Source organism: Leuciscus leuciscus, assembly GCF_965113295.1.
Source record: "Leuciscus leuciscus genome assembly, chromosome: 6".
In the NCBI taxonomy this organism is placed as follows: Eukaryota; Metazoa; Chordata; class Actinopteri; order Cypriniformes; family Leuciscidae; genus Leuciscus; species Leuciscus leuciscus.
The window spans coordinates 33,547,062-33,566,518 of record NC_138730.1 but is presented as its reverse complement, the minus strand read 5'-3'; the positions used below and the strand labels follow the sequence as shown (position 1 = coordinate 33,566,518).

Here is a 19,457-nt window from a genome sequence, read left to right as displayed (position 1 = left end):
ATTTATTAAATGGTCCAGAAGATTCTCTACATGTTTTGTATGGTTTTCAGTGGTTATGTGATGTTTATTTCGGGCTCGGAACGGGATTTGTAGCGTTAGCTCTGTTAGCGGGTGCTAAAGGGTTTAAATGTTCTAGCCGCACTGCTAACGCTGTGTGAGCGAACAAGCTATTCTTTTTTTTTTTCTGATGTAAAACCGGTTCAAGTGCTGTTACTGAGAGATGGTAATTTGGTTACATTTAACGTGTGAATTTGTGAGATGTGTGTTTTGATGTGCCATTTAAAAGGGACGTATATTCAGTGCTCAACATGCTCATATTCACATTTAAGAGACGCATCGTCGTGCTGAAAATGTCTTTGATTTAAATCCTCAACCTGATCAACATTATATATAATATGTTTATTATTTAAAATCAGAAACGCATTTGGGGCGATAGCTATTAACGTTTTCTGGGAGGTCAGGTGTCAGTCTCAATGTCTTGGATTTACTGCCGTATAAAGTCATATAATGGGTTTAAAATCCGAGCTTTGGATGTCGTTTTGACGTATTTGGTATTTATTATATAACGTTATGTGGTCAGTTTTTCTGTAGTCATGTTGAGGGTCTCCCGGTCGCGGGGTTGGTGAATGTCACACCGCGGGCGTTCAGCGCAGCTGTGCCCGGAGAAGGAGAGGGGAGAGGCGGATAGAGTCGAGGACAGAGCCGCGGTGTCCTTGCGGGAGTAAAAAGAGTGACACTTTCGTTCAGGGTTAAAAATAGACCGCTTTTTATCAGTGTTTCTGAAAATGTTTTATTTTTCGAGGAAACGAAACGACGTCTGCGGTCAGGGTCAATCCATCCGAGCTATCACACAAATCTGGTAAAGCAAAACCAGGCGAAAATTATGTTTTATTTTGAGGAACATGTATTTTTGCGCTTTGGCGCCGTGTTAAATTTGGACGCATGTCTGCGTCATTTTATGTTCATGAAACAAGGCGCATGTTGTGAATACGGAATTGAACCAATTTTTTTTCGTTCTGAGTTTAAGCCGAAACCTCTCTGACATGCGCTGAATTTGGGGTTGTGATCTCTCGTTTTGCCTTCATATTCATGCTCGGAAATTCCGTTTCCGTCAATGTCAGTCGGGCTTTTGCTTTTGCTTCTGTGATCAAAATATTCAGTCAGTTTTTCCTCTATATTGATGTGTGTGTGATTTGATCTTTTCACATGTGGTGGTGTGCAGTTATTACATCTAGGCTAGATAAGCTTATTTCAAGCCTGCTGTGGTTGGACAGGACTAAATGGCTGCTCACTGGTAGTTACGGTTGCTGTTGGTTATCTCTGTGTTAATCTGACGTTATTAGTGCATTGACTCATTTAACGCGTTGACGGATTCGGCATGTTGTCAGTAGAGAAAAACAGCGCACTAAAACACCGAGAAACTAGCCTTAGATCGATCAGTCTCAAATTAGATTATCATGATGAGGTGAAAATGTTTCTGTCGTCTAGTTCAGCAATGTGCCGAACACTAAAACCGTTCTGGATGCTTTTTATTGCCCTGATAGCATATTCCTTTTAATGCGCATTTGTGTGGCGTCACACTCTGGTTTCGTTTTTTTAAAGCCATTTGGTGCTATAAGTAGATATTCACAAGTCTTTTATTCTTTTTGTTTCATTCATAGGAAGCACATCAAACCATTAATTCTGTTACAATCATGCGTGTAGCTGGACGCAAAAGGATTTGCAACCTTTAACACAGCGAGAAAAGAAGGACCAACTCAAAGGTGTCGTGTTTGAAGAACAGCCGAATATTCTCACCCAAGCAAGACCAATAATCTGTGTTCGGACATGGCCAGCCCTCAGACGAGCCTGAAAACCCCATTCAAAGACCTGACGTCATTCAAAGGCAACATGAAGCGGCTGTACAGGGAGCGACTGGAGGATGCACCCATTAAAAAGCGGGTAATGGCAGAGATGCACTTGAAACGGCGCAGTCTGGAGAGCGTCTCCAAACCCCCGAAGGTCAAGAAGGAGCGTGAGGACCATCCCAGCTCGGAAATGGACATTGAGGAAAGAGAATTCCACATCGTCGGGGCTTCCAAGGCTTTAGATCTTAGTGCTGGCCTCAAGCACACTCTGGCACAGTTCACGCTGAGCAGCCAGAGCTCCCTGGGAGGTCCTGCTGCCTTCTCAGCAAAATCGGCTCATGAGTGCGCCTCTCCTGCTGGCATGGCTCCCCTACCGTCTCCCCCAGTCCTTGGAGGCGGCCCGCTCTTGGTTCCCTGTGACAGCTCCACTGAGCTCACTCATTCTCTTCTTGAAGGAGAGTCCATCTCCTGCTTTGTTGTAGGGGGTGAAAAGCGTCTTTGTCTGCCCCAGGTACTCAATTCGGTGCTGCGAGACTTCTCTCTGCAACAGATCAACGCTGTCTGTGACGAACTTTATGTTTACTGTTCTCGATGCGATGCCGAGCAACTCCACATCCTTAAGGTGCTGGGCATCCTGCCTTTCAATGCACCTTCCTGTGGCCTGATCACCCTAACTGATGCCCAACGGCTCTGCAACGCCCTGCTCCGCCCGGGTGCCACCCTCTCGGCCGACCCCAACAGCAAACTGCCAGGCCAAGGCCTGCTGAAGGAGAGTGGGGCCAGTTTCCAGGTGGAACACCAGTGTCTGGGCAAGTGCCAAGGCTTGTTTGTGCCCCAGTTCTACGTCCAGCCGGACGCTCCTTGCATTCAGTGCATGGAATGCCAGCTGCTGTTTTCCCCACAGAACTTTGTAATGCACTCGCACAAGTCCCCCGACAAGAGGACCTGCCACTGGGGCTTCGATTCGGCCAAGTGGCCTTGCTACCTACAGCTGGGCCGCAAGCATGAGGGCACGCCGGAGGAGCCCCAACTCAAACAGCTGCTGGATGAGATGAAGGAGAAGTTTCACTACCAGCTAAAGAGGCCTCTGGACAAAGTAAGTGTCTTTTGTCTTTTCTTCCATGTTTGCTGGTTCACTAAGGTCAAGTTTTGCTTCAGGTTCACAAGTGGATTTGCACGTGTTTGACCAGATGGTAATGTGTGATAGTCTGCAGAGGAGAGACTGTTTGCTATTGTCTGGGCAAGGCTGTAGTTGTTTTGATAAACTAGTGTTGACCCAGTTTTATGAGGTGGCACAGGGCAGGTGACGCTCGGTGGGGACGTATGGCAGGAGGGAGGGAATTCCAGTTGGTCTGGCTGAACAGGAAGTACATTATCTACCTCCCAGGCCAGAAGAGGGTCGTCTATGGGTGGCGGATGGGGATAGCACAACCTTAAATTTTGCATTCATATATATATTTAAGGTGTTTTTACCTTAAATGTGAATGGTTTCCTGTCTCAGGTTTTAATTTTATTAATAAATTAAAAAAAGAATTCTAAAATTAATTTAATTTAAATAAATGTAAAAATAATTACAATTTGAAATGTAACATTAACAAATTTCATTTTGACAAATTTGTAGTTTTAGTATTTTAGTGCTGTCAAAGTAATGCACTGGTGTCGTGAAAATCTTTAACTGTTACATTTCTCAGCAGAGTCTAGAATGATTGCTGTCTAGTGGCATTAATAATTTTTTTATTTTAGTTTTTTCCAGTCATTTTAGCTTTAATTTTATTTCGGGCACAGGCATTTTTACCTTGAATATGCAAGGCTTCTGGTGTGAGCTGCTTCCAGTTATTTTAGCTGTACTGTGTGAGAGTTTATTATACTGACTCTGCAAACTGGAACTTTAAAATTATTTTCATTTATTAATATCGTAATCTTAAACCAATTGGTTTGTTGGTCAGGTAATTTTACTGTTTAATGCAGGCTACTTTGTTATTCTTTTAATTATTTAGTAATTTCAGCTAATGAATCGGAAGTCACAGGAAATTTTCCCCATTCACAGGAAATAGCTTACTTCCACGTCAAAAATAAGGTGGACAAAGTTGTATTTTCTGTACATCTGTAAAAATGTACCTGTTAAATGGGGAAAATGGGAGTGATGTCGTTGCATTGGGAAATGCCCGCATTGCATGATTGCATAATTTAAAGCCAGAACACTAGAGATTCTTCCACTTTCATGATGCAACCGTTGAAACAAAACTCAGCAAAGTGCACTAGAATCTATAGAAAAGTCAGCAGGGGAAAAAAAAAAGGTCTGGATTGTTTCACTCCCATTGACCAGCCATGTCTCATGACCCCCTTGACCAAGGACGCAAGCCAGAGCTTTTTTTGTTGTTAGTGCTCATGTTAGACAAAGATTGACCCCCTGGTTGCTGTCAGAGGTTTTTTCAAATGCAAGTGGCAGCTGTTAATGGTTTAACAGTGTGGTAATGTTCCAGTAGACACAATTATTTTTAGTTTAACGCTGATGTGAGCAAATGATTGTTCTGTCTAAGAGAGGAAGAACAGCCCCGGTTTCTCCTGTGTGCTTATGCAAGTGTGCCGGAAATACCGTCTGGTGTCTCGTCGTCTAGCACCCAAACCGCATTCCTCCTTCCGCCCCCCCCTCCCCCACCACACACACTTCATATACCGAAACAGACCTTGAGTCTGTCAGTCATACAGTCACATCTGCTACACAGACTGACCTCATCCTGACACACAAACAGCCAGTTACACTGTAACACTCAACTCACTTATGCTTAACGCACACTAATGAAATTGATTCACACACACACGCTAAACTCCCCCAGGGATCGTCTCTGCTCCGCTCGGCTGAGGGTGAGATATCAAACTCCCAGAAATGCGAGTGAGTCAGTGACACCTTCTCTTTTCATGGCGAGCCGTTAACTGCCGAGTTCCCGACACGTCGCTGTCTGGCAGCGTCTTGCACCTGCCCTGACGCTTTGCCTGATCCTTGTGTTTCTTCTTCTGTGAATTATTTTTTTCTTAAATTTCCTGTTTCTCGATTAGTTTTATTTTAAGTCTTAAGGATCTTTCAAGGGTTATTTTTAAATGATTTAAAAAAGTAAAATGTTATGGTGTTGTTGATTTATACATTTGATACAGTTGATTTATACAGAAACTATTATACAAAAGTAAATAATTGCCACAGTTTTTCTCACTTGTTTTCAATGGTCCCCCTTGCAGCGCCCCAAGGGTCCCCTACCCCAGTTTGGAAACCCCTGCTCAAATCTGGTTTACACTCAGTGATCTTACCCCCACTCTCAAAGTGTTCATCTATAAGTAACAGTGTTATTTTATGATTATTTATAGTATTTATTTATTAATATTTTGAATCTGCATTTATTTTTATATTTTCAGTTTTCATTAATTTAATTTTGTTATGAGCTTTTGTTATGTAAAAAAAAAAGAAGGATTTTTAGGTTTTTAACTTCCCCCTTCATACTTCTCTCTCCTCCACTCCCCACACCCCCCTTTATGTGCAAGCACACTAACCCCCCCAACCCCCACCCCCAATTGGCTGGAGCACTGTTTGTTATGTTTCGTGGTCCAGGCTGGCCCAGTTTGTTTTTGTTGCTGTTTGTGGAGCCTGGGCTGTCTACAGAGACCACGTTTTATTTACAGTGTGTTCAGGGTACAGGCAGCTAGCGGATAATGAGGAGATGTTTGCTGTATGTGACAAAAAATGTTTCGGCCTAAAAAACGTATGACATCACTTGTCAAGAAACGGTGTCGAGAAAACAGGTGCTTACAGTTTTGTGTTAAACGGCTTTTGAAGGGACTGTAAACAGACATATGTGCGTGCGTCAAAGGTCATTACTCAGACGTTGAGCTTACATGAGTTGTGCCAGTAAAGAGAAACAACACATGTGCACTCATCTGCTTGTGTCCAAATCAAGAAATAACTGTTAATTGTGTGTGTGTGTGTGTGTGTGTTTGTGTGTGTTTGTGTGTGTTTGTGTGTGTTTGTGTGTGTTTGTGTGTGTTTGTGTGTGTGTGTGTGTGTGTGTGTGTGTGTGTACGGGAAGCAGGGCAGACAGGCTCATCAGTTTACTGGGTGAAATGTTCACTCTAAACATCTGTGATTCTGGAGTGCCAGAACAAGTGACTCAGAGTTTCCACAGGTGGCTGTGTAGATGTTGGTGACAATCAGACCCTCACCGGCGCCAGACTTCTGCACACGGCACTTTAGCTAGTTCAGAACCAGCCCTCTTCCCCTTCATCAAGGACACATGGGGACATGCCTAGACAGCATATACTGGGTGTCTAAAGGTAGACAGCTCACTGGGGTTGGAAACAGTCACTGGTTTAACATGCCTATGATTCCTTAATAGTCTAGTAAAGGTTATTATAAATTTGTATTTAATTAATTAATCAATCAAATTATTTTCCAAAGCATAAAAATAAAATAAAAAAACTGTAATTTTTCCCCCCTGCCAAAATAAACAATTAAAATACACATATTATTAATAATAATAAAAGTAATAAAATAATAAATAAACAACATAAATAAAATGTAACAAGTAAAATCTAACATAAATATATACATATTCGAATAAATAGTTTAATTTATTTTATTTTCAATTTAGTTTCCACTCTATCAATTACTCTATATATCATTGTTAGTTTTTCAAGTTGATTTAGTTTTTAGTTTGAATATTTTAGTGCAGTCAAAGTAATACACTGAGGCTTGGTTTCACAGACAGGGCTTAGATTAAGCCAAACATACCGCGTCATCTTTAAAGAACGATCAACTTTTACGTACGCCAGGTGAGCTGTAAATGCGAAAAAACTGTTTCTGTTGCAGTTTTGCAAAATTTGTCTTTTTCGAATTGCCTGAAAAACCACCTCATGTGAACGTAAAAGCTTTTTTGCGCTAAATGGGAGTTTTTGCTAAATTGACGTCTTTCCATGTGGCGCATTTTCAATATTCAATTTCAATTTGCGTAATTCGAAGGGTAATGGAAACGCGGCTAGTGTAGTGGCCTAATAGTTAGCAGCATGTATGCGTCACCAACACGCTTTTGCTGCTCATGTTGGCGACACAAGTTTGAGACATTTAGGCCTGTGACATTACCTGATCTGTTTCTCCCCATCATTTCCTATTTCATTTTGTTTACCTAATCATGCCATTTTGGTCTGTGTTTGTTTATTTGTTTGTTTGTTTGTATGTATGATTGTATGTCAGTGATAGACAGGCCGCTGTGATGGTTTGAGGTTTGGTGTGTACCTTGTAGACGTGTCTGGCAGACAGATGGAGTCCTGTCGATCTCCCACTGAGGCCAAAACAGCGGCTGCGGTGCAGACACTAGACAGCTGCCTCTCTCTCTCTCTCTCTCTCTCGTTGTCTTTCTCTTTCGTTCACTCTCTTTTTGTCTTTCTGTCTTCCTTTTTGTAATTGTGAAATCAGTGACTTCATGCACGGCCAGGCAAGGATGCCAATTCTCCACCATTGTGCTCTCCTATTTCCACTTTTTGTTTTTCTTTCCTTTCTTTTAAAATCTATGAGAGAAAAGCTGTAATTTTCCTGTCTGAATATGTTTTCTTCTCTCATCTTTCACCTCGACCACATACCTCGTTTGTGACGTACCTTCCTTGTCAGACTTCTCTCTCTCTTTTTCCTCTCTGTCAGCCGCAGTTTGCTTTGCTGTTTCCATTTCGTCACTTGTCTATTATTTATACAACAGTTAGTTCTGGTCCTCTAATTTGATTTGATAGGCTATTTGTTTTTTTAAAGCCTTAGAATCTTTAACTATTTGAATAACTTGATTGGTGACACACAACTGTTGATTCTGCTCTGGCTTAGTTTGCAAATTTGGCTAATTTTGGCGGAAAATTTTAACCCTCATGTGAAACTCCTGATCGCACAGATTCCTATTGCAATGACTTGATTTTGCTCATGAAATGGCAAATGTGATTGCACCTTTAGGCTGATATTATGGAGGGCTTCACTGTGGATGGTTCTGTCTTATATTTTCTGTCTGGCATTTTCAGCAATCTGCAGAACACGATATTGTACTTCGGGAACTTTATCTTCATGTGGCCTGTGTTCGGTGAGAGATTGAAGGGTAATGAAAGGTTAGAGGTGGGAGAGGCTCAGGATTTTGTCTGTTTCATCGAGGATGTTGAGCTCAGGGTTTGCTCCAGTGTAAATATCAGAGACTCCAGTGGATGCAACTCGGCCCCTCAAAATAAGCAGCCGAATGACCTAATCAGTCTCTGTTTACATAAGGGGAGCGGAGACCAGTGAGTGTGTGTTTATGGGAGTGAGGGAGAGAGTGATTGAGGAGGACTATTGATCTGGCTGAAGTGGATGAATTCAGTAGACGGTAACTGTGTGTGTAGGAGAGAGACAGAGACAAGTTAAAGAAGAGTGAGACTGATTTGCAAAGTGTTCTAACCAGGTCTAGTGTTTCTGTCTTGAATAAAAATGAAAATGCTGTGCAAAATGACAAAATCTTTGCTAATCAGAACTTATTTGATGTTTGAATAACATATGGCTATGTGAAGCAGGATTTTGAACCAATGAGATTTCACTGTAGGAGGACCTTCACTGCATGAGGCAGCAGAAATGTAATATTCTGGTCAGGACACAATGTCAGTCTAGTTGTGTAAAGAGTAGTCTGTTCGCACGCCCACGTACACGAATGCCAAAACGCTAGTGCATACAAATGTGTACACTAATGAATATGAAGAGACTTGCTGACAAATGCATATTTACTTAAATGGATGAACATAGAGAATGGAAAGGTGTGCACATCCATTGCCCCCAAGCAGCTATATACCTGATGAGAGATGGGTAAATAAAGGAATTAATAATATTGTGGGAAACGAAAAAAAAAAAAAATAGGAGAAAGAGATCAGGTTCAGCTCAGGACATGCTGGCAGCTTCAGAAACCTTTACCCTTTACTTTTGCTCTACTCTCTTGGTGAAGCGTTCATTTCTCAATATCACCACAGTGCTTCGAAGCAGTCCATGTGCTCAGGCGCTCACACACTCCAAGCACCGTTAATTTATTTCCAACTGTTTGTCCTCATGCACAAACAAATCACTAACTAACCCTAAAGCCCCCCAAAAAAGCACACACACTGTGATTTGGCAATCTGTCCTATTTATATAAAGCCCAGAGTTCCTGTTGGCCGTTAAGACAACATACTCCTCCCTGTTGGCTCAACATTCGGATGCTGTGGGCAGATTGGGGGCCCTGCTCTTTGTGCTCAAGCTGGGAATATTGTTGTACCGGTCTTTCGCCAAGTCCCTGGAGATGAGCCAGCAGCCAGAACAGCCCCAGGACGGACTGCAGACCACGGCTAACCCAAATTTGTCAAGACATGCTTGACTATTCAGCCAGGTGGTTCAACTGCCATGTTGAGCATTAGTTAGAGAAATCTCATGCGTGCAAAAGACAAGAACTATGCTATCATATATTAATATGATAGTATTTTGTGTCATATTAGCACTTATGGCAGCATTACATGTATTTTTCATTGATAGGGCATGGGGATGAGCTCAGAGCAAAAAATAATTGAAGATGGTTGATAAAGCCAGACAATTTTTGATTATACTTTATGCTTTTGGCAGACATTTTTATCCAAAATGAGTTGCATTTAATGACCATTCACACATCTGCTCCAAAATACTGGTCAATTCTGTGATGTCAGTCATTGGAAGTGATCTTTAAACGCCACGCTGTTGTCTTCATCCGCCCGCATGAGGAGACGCGCTTTAGTTTTTTAGTTTAGTAACGAGTTTTTGCTCTTAAAAACACTAGACGCGCATAATAGTATCCATCTGCAGAGCCACAATGCTGATGAATGGAAAAGAAGGCTGGGTCTCGAGCGCGACGTGGAGCATCAGACGTGGCGTTACGGTCAAAGATGATCATCTTGCACATATTTAAATAGAAAAACGATTAAAAAGCCTACTGTAAACAGTGCTGAGTAATCACGTCATCTCCATTAGAACTTTATGATTGGCCCAAAGCAGACTTCTTGCGTCAGCACGTTCTGACTTTGTACGTGCAAATACCGGTAATCTTCATTCCACGTTCACATAGAGCAATTTACCGGTAACTTCCCTTTTGATTTCTGAAAAGATCCTGTATGATATGATCTGAGATATGATCTCTACTGGTATATTACCGGTAAAGACTGTATGTGTGAAAGGCGCTAATGTCCCCTTGAAACATTAAACATCTTCGTAAATATTTCAACATCTCTTGACATCTGCATGTTCTTAACACTATTGATTTAAATAATTTGTTCCATTTTATTCTTCATGACCGCCAGAGATATTTATAGACATAATGTGTAATATGAAATTTTCTCCCTGTCTTTTCTGCTTCCTGTCTGACTGCCATAATCTACTATAGCTTTATCTGATGATATTCTTCTACCCCCTCTTTGAAAAGAGTTTAGTGTTAGTCTTCATGGAACAGGGACATAATAGGAGTCCTTCGTCCTAACTGGGACACAAGCGGAGTCAGTGTCCCTCTGCCCCAGATAAAACCATCTGACTGTGCTGGCTAGTGATTCATCTTAATGTCCTCTTGTAAAACACCGAGAGTGTTGTGATTATGTGCTCACACTGTGGTCGGACCCTCTTTTGATGTAATGCAATGCAGAGGCCACGGTTATCTTGCTTCATCAGGAAAGCTGCCAAAAATGGGTCATGAAGATGCTTCCTGCAGTTATCCTGTGCTTGTGAGGCACTTTTTTTAGTGTGAAACTGCTGTTTTCGACCCCCGGTTCACCACAATCTCATTAGACTGCATATTTTCCTCCCATTACTGCAGTGCTTTTGTTTCCTAACGCCAAGCTCATCCCAAAGGAAGATGTGTCATTCTGCAGACAGCTCCAAAGACACACTCACAACACCACTGGGTTGTGATTAATGCACTGGCACGCTACATACAGCTACCTGTTCTGTAAACCTCTCTCTTTTGAATCTCCTCCCACTTGAGACTGTATTTGCCAAACCATCAGAAAATGCGATTGAGGGGCAGGATGCAGTAGGAGAACATTCCCCTCCCCTCTCATCTCTTCCCTCCTCTCCCTGCGGAGGCTCTAAACGTAGACTCGCTCTTCTCTCCTGGCTGTATGAGGACAGTCTGTTCCAAGCTTGCATCAAGCTGGGGGATTCCTCAACCTGAACAACAGCACCAGCCTTGCACGTTCATGACTCACTGGAGAGCAGCACACATTTGACTCGCTGTTACAGGCAAAACAAAGGACAGTCGTACGAGATGTCATTGCTTTGATTGACTGTCCATCTGTCCAGTAATTATTGATCTCTAATTCAAGACATCCTCTCTATTGATCTCTCCCAGAAAGCAGTCCCACATGTCTGACATACATCAGTCCCCATTTAGGTCTTGTCTCAGCATTTATCAGCTCTTTAATGTGATGGCAGACTTACTATTAAAATTGAATAGTCATGATTTTTTTTTTTTATTCTACTGTCATGAAGCATCAGTTTGAAGAGAATGTTTAGTGGAAGGAAGATTTAAAAAAAATAAGTAATATAGTTGTTTTAATGTGCTTACATTGATACTTACGCTACAACTAGTGTATTATTTGAGCTTTAAATCAATTTTACGGTTGTTTTAGGTGTTAGGCTACATTGTCATGGCAAAGAAGTTGGGTTTAACTACACAGATAAGGTTAGTAAGTGATTTATCACACTACAATCATGTTTACATGCATATAGTTTTCATCTTGTGGCTATACTTTTGTAGTATTTTAATGTTTACAGATTAGCCCATTTACTTCCACTGTAAGTGCCTCAAAGTAAGCCATATCTTTGGACAATTTTTAAATAGTATCCATTTTGTGTCAAGTGCTGTCAGTTGAGCTTAACTTGAAGTCTTGAACCTGTATTGCACCTGGAATATTCCTTTAATGGCAGAGACATTTGAAGGCATCTCTATCATCCCCGTAAAGGGATAGTTCACCCAAAAAATGTAATTCTATAATTAATTACTCACCCTCATGTCGTTCAAAGCCTGCAAGACTTTCGTTCATCTTCGGAACACAAATGAAGATCTTTTTGATGATCTGAGAGCTAAAAATAATTGTATTCAGCAGGAAAGCATTCAATTAATATAAAGTGACATTTTCTATTAAAAAAAATGCTGTTCTTTTGAAAAAATATTAAGCAGCGCAACTCTTTTCAACACTGATAATAATAAGAAATGTTTCTTGAGCGGCAAATCAGCATATTAGACTCATTTCTGAAGGATCATGTGATCCTTGTGGTTGTACTGTATTTTTGATCAGATAAAGCAGCCTTGGTGAGCATAAGAGAAATCTTTCAAAAACAAAAAAAATCCTGTCGACTCATTTGAATGGTAGCGTTGTTTTGTGGCTTTTAACCCACGTGTGTGCCTTGAGGTTAACCTATAAAGGTAATGTATGATGGAAAAATTTTGCATTGCAAAGAGTGTTTTGGGGGTGTCAGCTGTGCCATTTTGTCTGTAAGGGCATATGTTTGTTTATTTTGTCTAAAAATGACACCTGACACCCTGCGTGTGACGTTGTCCTGTTCTCCTCTCCTTTATCTTCTGATATGTATTGAGCTTGATTGATGATTGATAGTGTGTGAGGGTTTATGTACTCTGGTAACGGTGTGGATGTGTGCTGACAGCTTCCTCTTGTTGGGGATGGGAAGGACACTGCTCTTCTCTCTCTCTTTTTTTTTTCAACTCCTTTTCTCTATGCAAAGCCAGTCACTGTGGCCCCTAACAGGCTATGCCATGCAAAATGCATGAGCCGCCTTGTGTAGAGTGAAATTGTGTGTGCGTGTGCGCTGTCTGCAGCTTAAATTCTGCGTATGAGACTCAGCTCTCTGTGGGTGGGCAGTTGCTCGTTCTCTCTCTCCCTCGCTCTGTCTCTCTTTCACTGTCGGTCTGTCTTTCTCTCTCTCTGGGGCGGTTGAAGATGGCAGAAGTGAAATGCACTGCCAGTTTTATGTGTCAAGCTGCCATGTTGGTGAATCTCCTGTGCCATGCACACGGTATAATGACATGCACCTATAGAGACCGGCTCTCTCTCTGCCTCTCACACATTTAACATAATGTTTGTGTAGGCTGGATGCTTTGACATCAGACATCTTTCATATTTTTTTTCATAACCAACTGATTGAGTAGTGTCTGACAGAAAAATATCAACAAATAATTTGGCTTAATAACTAGAATTAGCCTTGTTTTGTGCATTTTTTTCTTGCCTGGGCTGATATGTTGGGACAAAAAAAAAATAAAAATAACCAGTAGGATTTAATCTTACCTCATAGCCATGAAACAAGATTTGCCACTTACTATTGCTTGTCAGAGTTGCGTGATATTAGGGTAGGAACATTCTCATTCTAGAGAGCATTTGATTGGACAAACATGTGAGAATGCAGAATGAGTCATTAATACGTTGTCTGTATTCGAGAAGAGTAATGCTTATATCATTTTGTCAGTTTAGAACTACACTAGCATATAGATTAACCTCAAGGCTAACATACATGGGCTAACAGCCAGAAAACTACACAGTACCATTCATATGTTTAGGGTTGATAAGATTTGTTTGTTTTTGAAAGAAGTTTCTTATAGTCACAAAGGCTGATCAAATATAGTAAAAACAGTAATATTGTGAAATATTACATTTTAAAATAGAATTGTAATTTCTAAATACCATTTTCTTTTTAAATATGAATTTATTTAATGAATATGAATATATTTAATGAATATATTTTAAAAATGTAATTTATTCCTGTGGTGGCGAAGCTGAATTTTCTACTGTCATTACTCTACTCTTCAGTGTCTAATATGTTCTAATATCCTGATTTGCTGCTCAAGAAAGGTTTCTTATCATTAATTTAGTCTTTACGCTCACTTTTGATCAATTTGATGTAGGCCTATTCTTGCTGAATAAAAGTATTAATTTCTTTTTAAAATAAATAAATAAATCTTACTGACCCCAAACTCTTTAACAATAATGTAGTATTATGAATTCACAGGGTCCTTTAGACCCCACAATTAGACACACACAGTTTGTCTGAAAAGGTTTTTAGTATGCTAGTGCTTTAACACTTTATAACAGCCTACTAAAACGAAAAAATAAAAGATTCTCAAGAAGTTGGGTTTCAAAATAAATTATTAAGGTGTCAGCCATCTTGGCCAGTAGTATCAGTCATGCACTTCAGTACATTTTTCATTGGTGTTGGTACAAAAACTGCAGAGCCTAGCTGGTCAAAATGGATCCACGGCGGCCATAACCTCCTTCATAATATGGTGCTGAGGTTCACAGCTGCCACGCGAACATCCAGATGTTTGTTTTGTCCTGTCCTGTCCTCTTTTGTTTTTGCCCTTTTGACCAAAGCTCTCACGGACTGTGTGTGTGTCCTGCCGAGAGAGGAAGGTCACATTCTGCCCCTCTTGCATCCTACAGTGAGCAGCGTGGGCCGTTTCCAACGTCACAGTGTGATGACTCTGGTTGAGCCCTGACAGCAGCTTCTGAAATGAGCTGTAGGGTGCCACAGCCCAAAGAACACCCTCCTCAGAGACTCATCTCCATCGAGACTGCGTCTGCCAATGTTTTTGTGCGTGTGTGAGTAAGTGTGGGTGCGTGTTAGCCTAGCGTAGCCGCGCCATGGGAGGCTTATGTGGTTACTGCTTTTCACCGGCGCACACTTGAGAGTACTCGGTTCTAACACGCGTGCATACAGATCTCCCATTCATAGGCCTATTTAAAGCTGCCTGTGTGTAGGAAAGGGAACAGGCAGAGCTCTGTTTGAATCAGTGAAATCTGAGAGCAGGAGAGGGGAGAGACCATTCCTCTGTGTGTTTACAGCTCTCAGCCCTCCAAGCCGATCCGTGATCATCGGCACAGTATGTTAGTTTGCGTATGCGAGTATGCGAGTGGATAACTCGGTCAACCGTGTGTGTGTGTGGCTCTTATCAGGTCGTATGTTGTAGATTAAACAGTGGATGTGTGTAGACGGGAAGGGCAGACAGACAGGCAGACTGTGCACTATTGATGACCACGTCTAGACGGAATGTTCGTCTCCCTCCCTCTTCTCTTAAAAAATTTGCCCTAGGCTGCCAGCCAAATCCTCTCAGGAATGAGCACGTCTGAGCCTGTGTGTTTGATCCCTGTGAGAGTGTGTTTTGATATTTAGAGGCACGGTGTTTGCTCGGGTTTTTGCGCAAGTGTTTTAGTTTGATTATGAATGTTTGAGTGTGTTTTTGTACGACGTGGATTTTAGTACTCCAGTGTGTGAGTATAGGCGTCATAGGTAATGTCAGGAATGCATGTTTACTTTTATATGTGCAAAACCATACTGGCCATGAGCACTTCCAGGTCAGTTTTCACTACCGAATTCACTCCTGAAAGATTTATGTGTCAACCAAATTTACATTAAATCCACATAATGTTGCTGTATTAATTCTGGAGTGATTCTGTCTGTTCTATACACACATGGGGCCTTAATCAAGAATTTTTGTTAATTGTATTCTTGCGCAAGTTGTTACATTTAATTTAAGTAGGGCAATTCACATTTGAATGAATGTACATTTTTAATGGAAAAATGTACATTTACATTTAGGAAAAAGACACACGGAATGATCATTTTGTGGATTTTTATCACATTTAAGTGTCCAACATACTCGTATATTCACACGTTTCATTGATGATTGATACTATGTAATATTTTACATTCTTTTTAAAGAAAAACAGGGAAATTGTCACTGTTTTAGATCTCTCTTTTGTTCTGCCTCTCTTCCTCCGTTTTATCTCCTTATAGCCCGCATCAAGTTGGCCTACATTTGTCCACTGTCCAGCCCACATGGAAAAGATACTTCATCAGAATAGCACAATGAGTCCCACAATGCAATGCACGAGGCTTTTCCAGTGTGACGAATGAAATGGAAGTAATATCCGCAGTGATTTCCGTGACTCATTATTTGATGTGACATTCTTACATGCACTTGGATTACAAATGCTAAACAAACATTTACTTCTGAGATGACAGCTGGACTCCACTTGCTGACTTAAAGGGATAGCCCCAAAATAAAAATTATGTCATCATTTACTCAGATTTTGTTGCTCATTGAAATTTATCATCTAAATCCAGGTATGGCAAGCATTTTTTAAGATTTCAGGATTTCCCGATTCAAATAGATAGGACTTGGTCTTGGATGACCAACATAGCTGCCCGGAGGTGTTGCAAAATTGGCCGCTTAGTGGACAGACTTTTCTTGAAAGGGACTTTGATAGTTTGCAACAAACAACATGCTAGTCTTCCATTCTGAACACAGCCATTGTTTACAGATTGTAAATGATTTGCGTACTTTTCTTAAGTCAACTTGCCCTATATTTGGTCACCGTGCACCCGGCTCGCACATGTCCTCACTCCTTTTTTTCCCTGTAGTGCTAATGATGTGTGAATAGGAGACCTATGGAGGGGGTACAGTGAGGGGCCCCAGCAGCTCTCTGTGTGTTTGTGACTGAAAACTGCACGTATGCGCTGCTTTTTTCGCTTTATACATTCCCTCTCAGAGCTGCAACAGATGGACACACAATCACCCTCGTGTGCCGCCTTTCACACGGATTGTGCTAAACTGTGTGTGTGTGAGGTGCTTATAAATGAAAAAGCCACTCGTGCTCAGTGTCACTCACAGTTTCACAAATTAAATGCTTATACACATGTACACATAAAAACAGGACAGATATGCATAAAATGGCATTCCTAGGGTACACACGCGCTCTCTGAAAGGTCACCGCGTATTATGACTGTGTGAGGTTAGATGATTTAGAGCCTAGATAAGATTCATCATCGGCCCGTGCGGCTTGTAATACTACGCTGTAATTCCCCACTTACAGCGTAGCTGATAAAACGTGCGGGAACTGCAAATACATTGCGTGTGTTTTTGACTTTTTCTCGTCAACCTCCGTCGATATGTTGTTTTTTCGTAGCTGTTTTCGTCAGGGGATCTCCATTGTTGGTAAAAGTTATGTGGTCAGGCTTGTACATGTTACAGTCTTCATTGTCAGAGCCAAAGTAGAATTCGTGTTTGTGTGTCAGTGACCTCATTATGCCCATTTCGAGGGAAAACACTTGAATTTGATGAGGGTTTAAAGTGTTCTGTTAGATCTAGCAGGTTGTTTTGGTGCTCAGGTTAGCGAGCTGACGTGGGCGTACGGGAGATCCTGGTCCAAAAGGAAAGGGTGTGTGTGTACGAACATGCATTTTCTGATGGGTTAGGAGCCAGCGGTAGTACGTTTCAAATGAGCGAGCTGCAGGAATGCTAACACCCACCGTTGTGAGCTGTCTTCCTCTCTCACACACACTTTTGCAGAGTTTTGCAAATCACATATGCTTGTGACAAACAGGCTTTGCATCCTCTGGGTGTTTGTGTGTTGTTGTTCTGATTGCATGTCGAGACGTGAGGGATTTGTGTTAGTTACATTTGTCAACGATGCACAAGTAAATAGTGTTACAGAATGTGATTGTGTGTGTGTGAGACTTTAACACACTAATTAAAAAGAGATTAGAGATGGCTGAGGTGTTGCGTCCCTGGAAGAGAGCGCAGAGAGAAACTCATAACAACCTGATCCGCAGGATTTGGGATCTTGAGTGACTCAAACGAGAAATAACCGTCATTTACAAACTGTGTACATTACAACGGCCTTCTCAGCAGACGCTTTCTTACCACATTGTTTATATTTCACGTCATTTATATATAGTGGATTTATGTCATGTATCTCGTTTTTTGCGTCTTGAGAGCATGAGACACCTTTTTCCCGTGTAATTTTCTTGTGTCCTTGAGGGGAACAGAGCAATAACTCTCTCAGTAAACAGCGCCCACAGCTTTCGCACAACTATCACAATCACTGCTCGCACCATGTGCTGCAGGCCAGCTAGATAAATCCTCGTTTTTGTGTTTGTTTTGCTGTAAGGTCTTGCGTCAAGGCTGCACTGCATCTAGCATGTGATACAGCAGATTGGAAGCTCTAATATAAAGCAGTGTGTGTGGTGTCTCTATGGCGGTTCAAAAGAGCGTACCACTTGTGCTGGTTCTGCAGTGGAGAAAGTAGATACTCTGCATAATATGCTAATTTCGGTGCGCAGAATCCTCACATGACCTAATATAAAATGTACTGTGTCGTACTGTGTCCCCAATGCCATGCACTTGATTTGACCTTCTATTTGCAGTATGATGAACGAATTAAAAGTAATATCCTATTATCTTTTTTTATGACTGATTATTTATTATTTGACTGTCAAGACATTTTTGCAAAATTGTGGATTACAAATGCAAAATGTCTATTTATTTTCTTCTTTATCTCCACTTGATGAATATTAATTATATATTTTATTATATATATTATATACATATTAATTAACCAAAATATGAAAAAGGACACTAAGACCCTACAGTATTTTCATTTTCACATATTGAAAGGACGTGGAACTTCTATGAACTCTTTGTCTTACATCTGTACTATCTGTTTGAATATTTTTTTATGTTGTTGCAATAAAAAAGGGGAAAGTATAGTTTGTACAATTTTCAGACAGTATATACTGTACTGTATGCTAGTACTCTATTCCAAACATAGCATATTGAACCAGGTTTAAACATTAGAATTGCATACTTGGCTCTTGAGAGATGAGAACCCACAACGTTAACTGAAAACGTGAAGGAGACAGAGTGGGGACTGTGTGATTGCATGTGTCACGGGTGAGGAGGGAGTGTTGGCTGGGCCTTGAAGTGTGGAGAGATGGGCCGGTAGACATAGTGTGTGCGTGCTTGTCAAGGTTAGACAGGCTCACCACTGCAGTGTGCTCATTGTTTCTGCCCCCCTCGGCAGCTGCCCACCCCTCCCTCGTGCTGCAGTCCTCTTCCCTCAAGAAAAACAGCCCTATCTCCTACACGCACATTTTTTTGCGTTTAGCGCCGATGTGTGGGGTTGCCATGTCACCCCACCACCGTTCAGCTGCTTTATGTTGTGCGACGACATCGCCATTCATTATTCAGCCTACAGGAAACAGGAGATCCCATAGTTCCCATAGTCTGCAGGAAGTTGTAATTTACTCCAGATAAAACATGTTTCTTCCTCCTCTGGCACCCACCCAACCACTACTGTTAGTGTCTCTGTGATGGAGGGACGAGGATGTGCGTTACACTCTCTGGTTTGCTCTGCCAAATAGAGGATGTTACGGATTATAAACATTAGAAACGCACATATGAATCTTCTGAAGAGAACTGTTGTTATGTCAGATGAGCGTAAGGTCTCTTCCCTTCTGTGTCAGCTATATTAGTCTCTGTCTGTGTCTGTGTCTGATAACCATCAGCACTGAGCTTGTGCTGTGTGACTCGCACACACGCACACATATGCACAAGCCCTGCAGCGCGTTTGTTGAATACGTTTAGCAGAGGAGGTGACGGACAGATTGAGTGTGGTGATTTGTGCACAAGCTCTCTGATATCAGATGTATTACGTGTCTGAACGATTGCAGCTAATTGTAAACACTCTTGTGAATAAGGTTGTGCTCATGAAGCATGTGTTTGTGTTTTC

General features: G+C 41.4%; 1 protein-coding gene and 1 long non-coding RNA gene across 3 annotated transcripts in view; both read left to right on the top strand.

The window, feature by feature from the left end:
- The window catches only part of skila (SKI-like proto-oncogene a), a 31,701-nt gene that overhangs the window by 193 nt on the left and 12,051 nt on the right, over nucleotides 1–19,457 (top strand). Inside the window, exon 2 of one of the 2 annotated variants that reach the window (XM_082171890.1) lies at nucleotides 1,662–2,943. In XM_082171890.1, the coding sequence (XP_082028016.1) occupies nucleotides 1,828–2,943 (1,116 nt within the window). In that variant the 5' untranslated portion in view covers nucleotides 1,662–1,827. The remainder of the gene's footprint in view (nucleotides 1–1,661; nucleotides 2,944–19,457) is intronic. The other variant, XM_082171891.1, reaches the window with a different exon arrangement.
- LOC309500328 lies at nucleotides 3,472–19,454 on the top strand. Its single transcript, XR_014206549.1, has 3 exons — nucleotides 3,472–5,847; nucleotides 5,924–13,651; nucleotides 13,951–19,454. It is a non-coding gene; the product is annotated as an uncharacterized lncRNA (long non-coding RNA).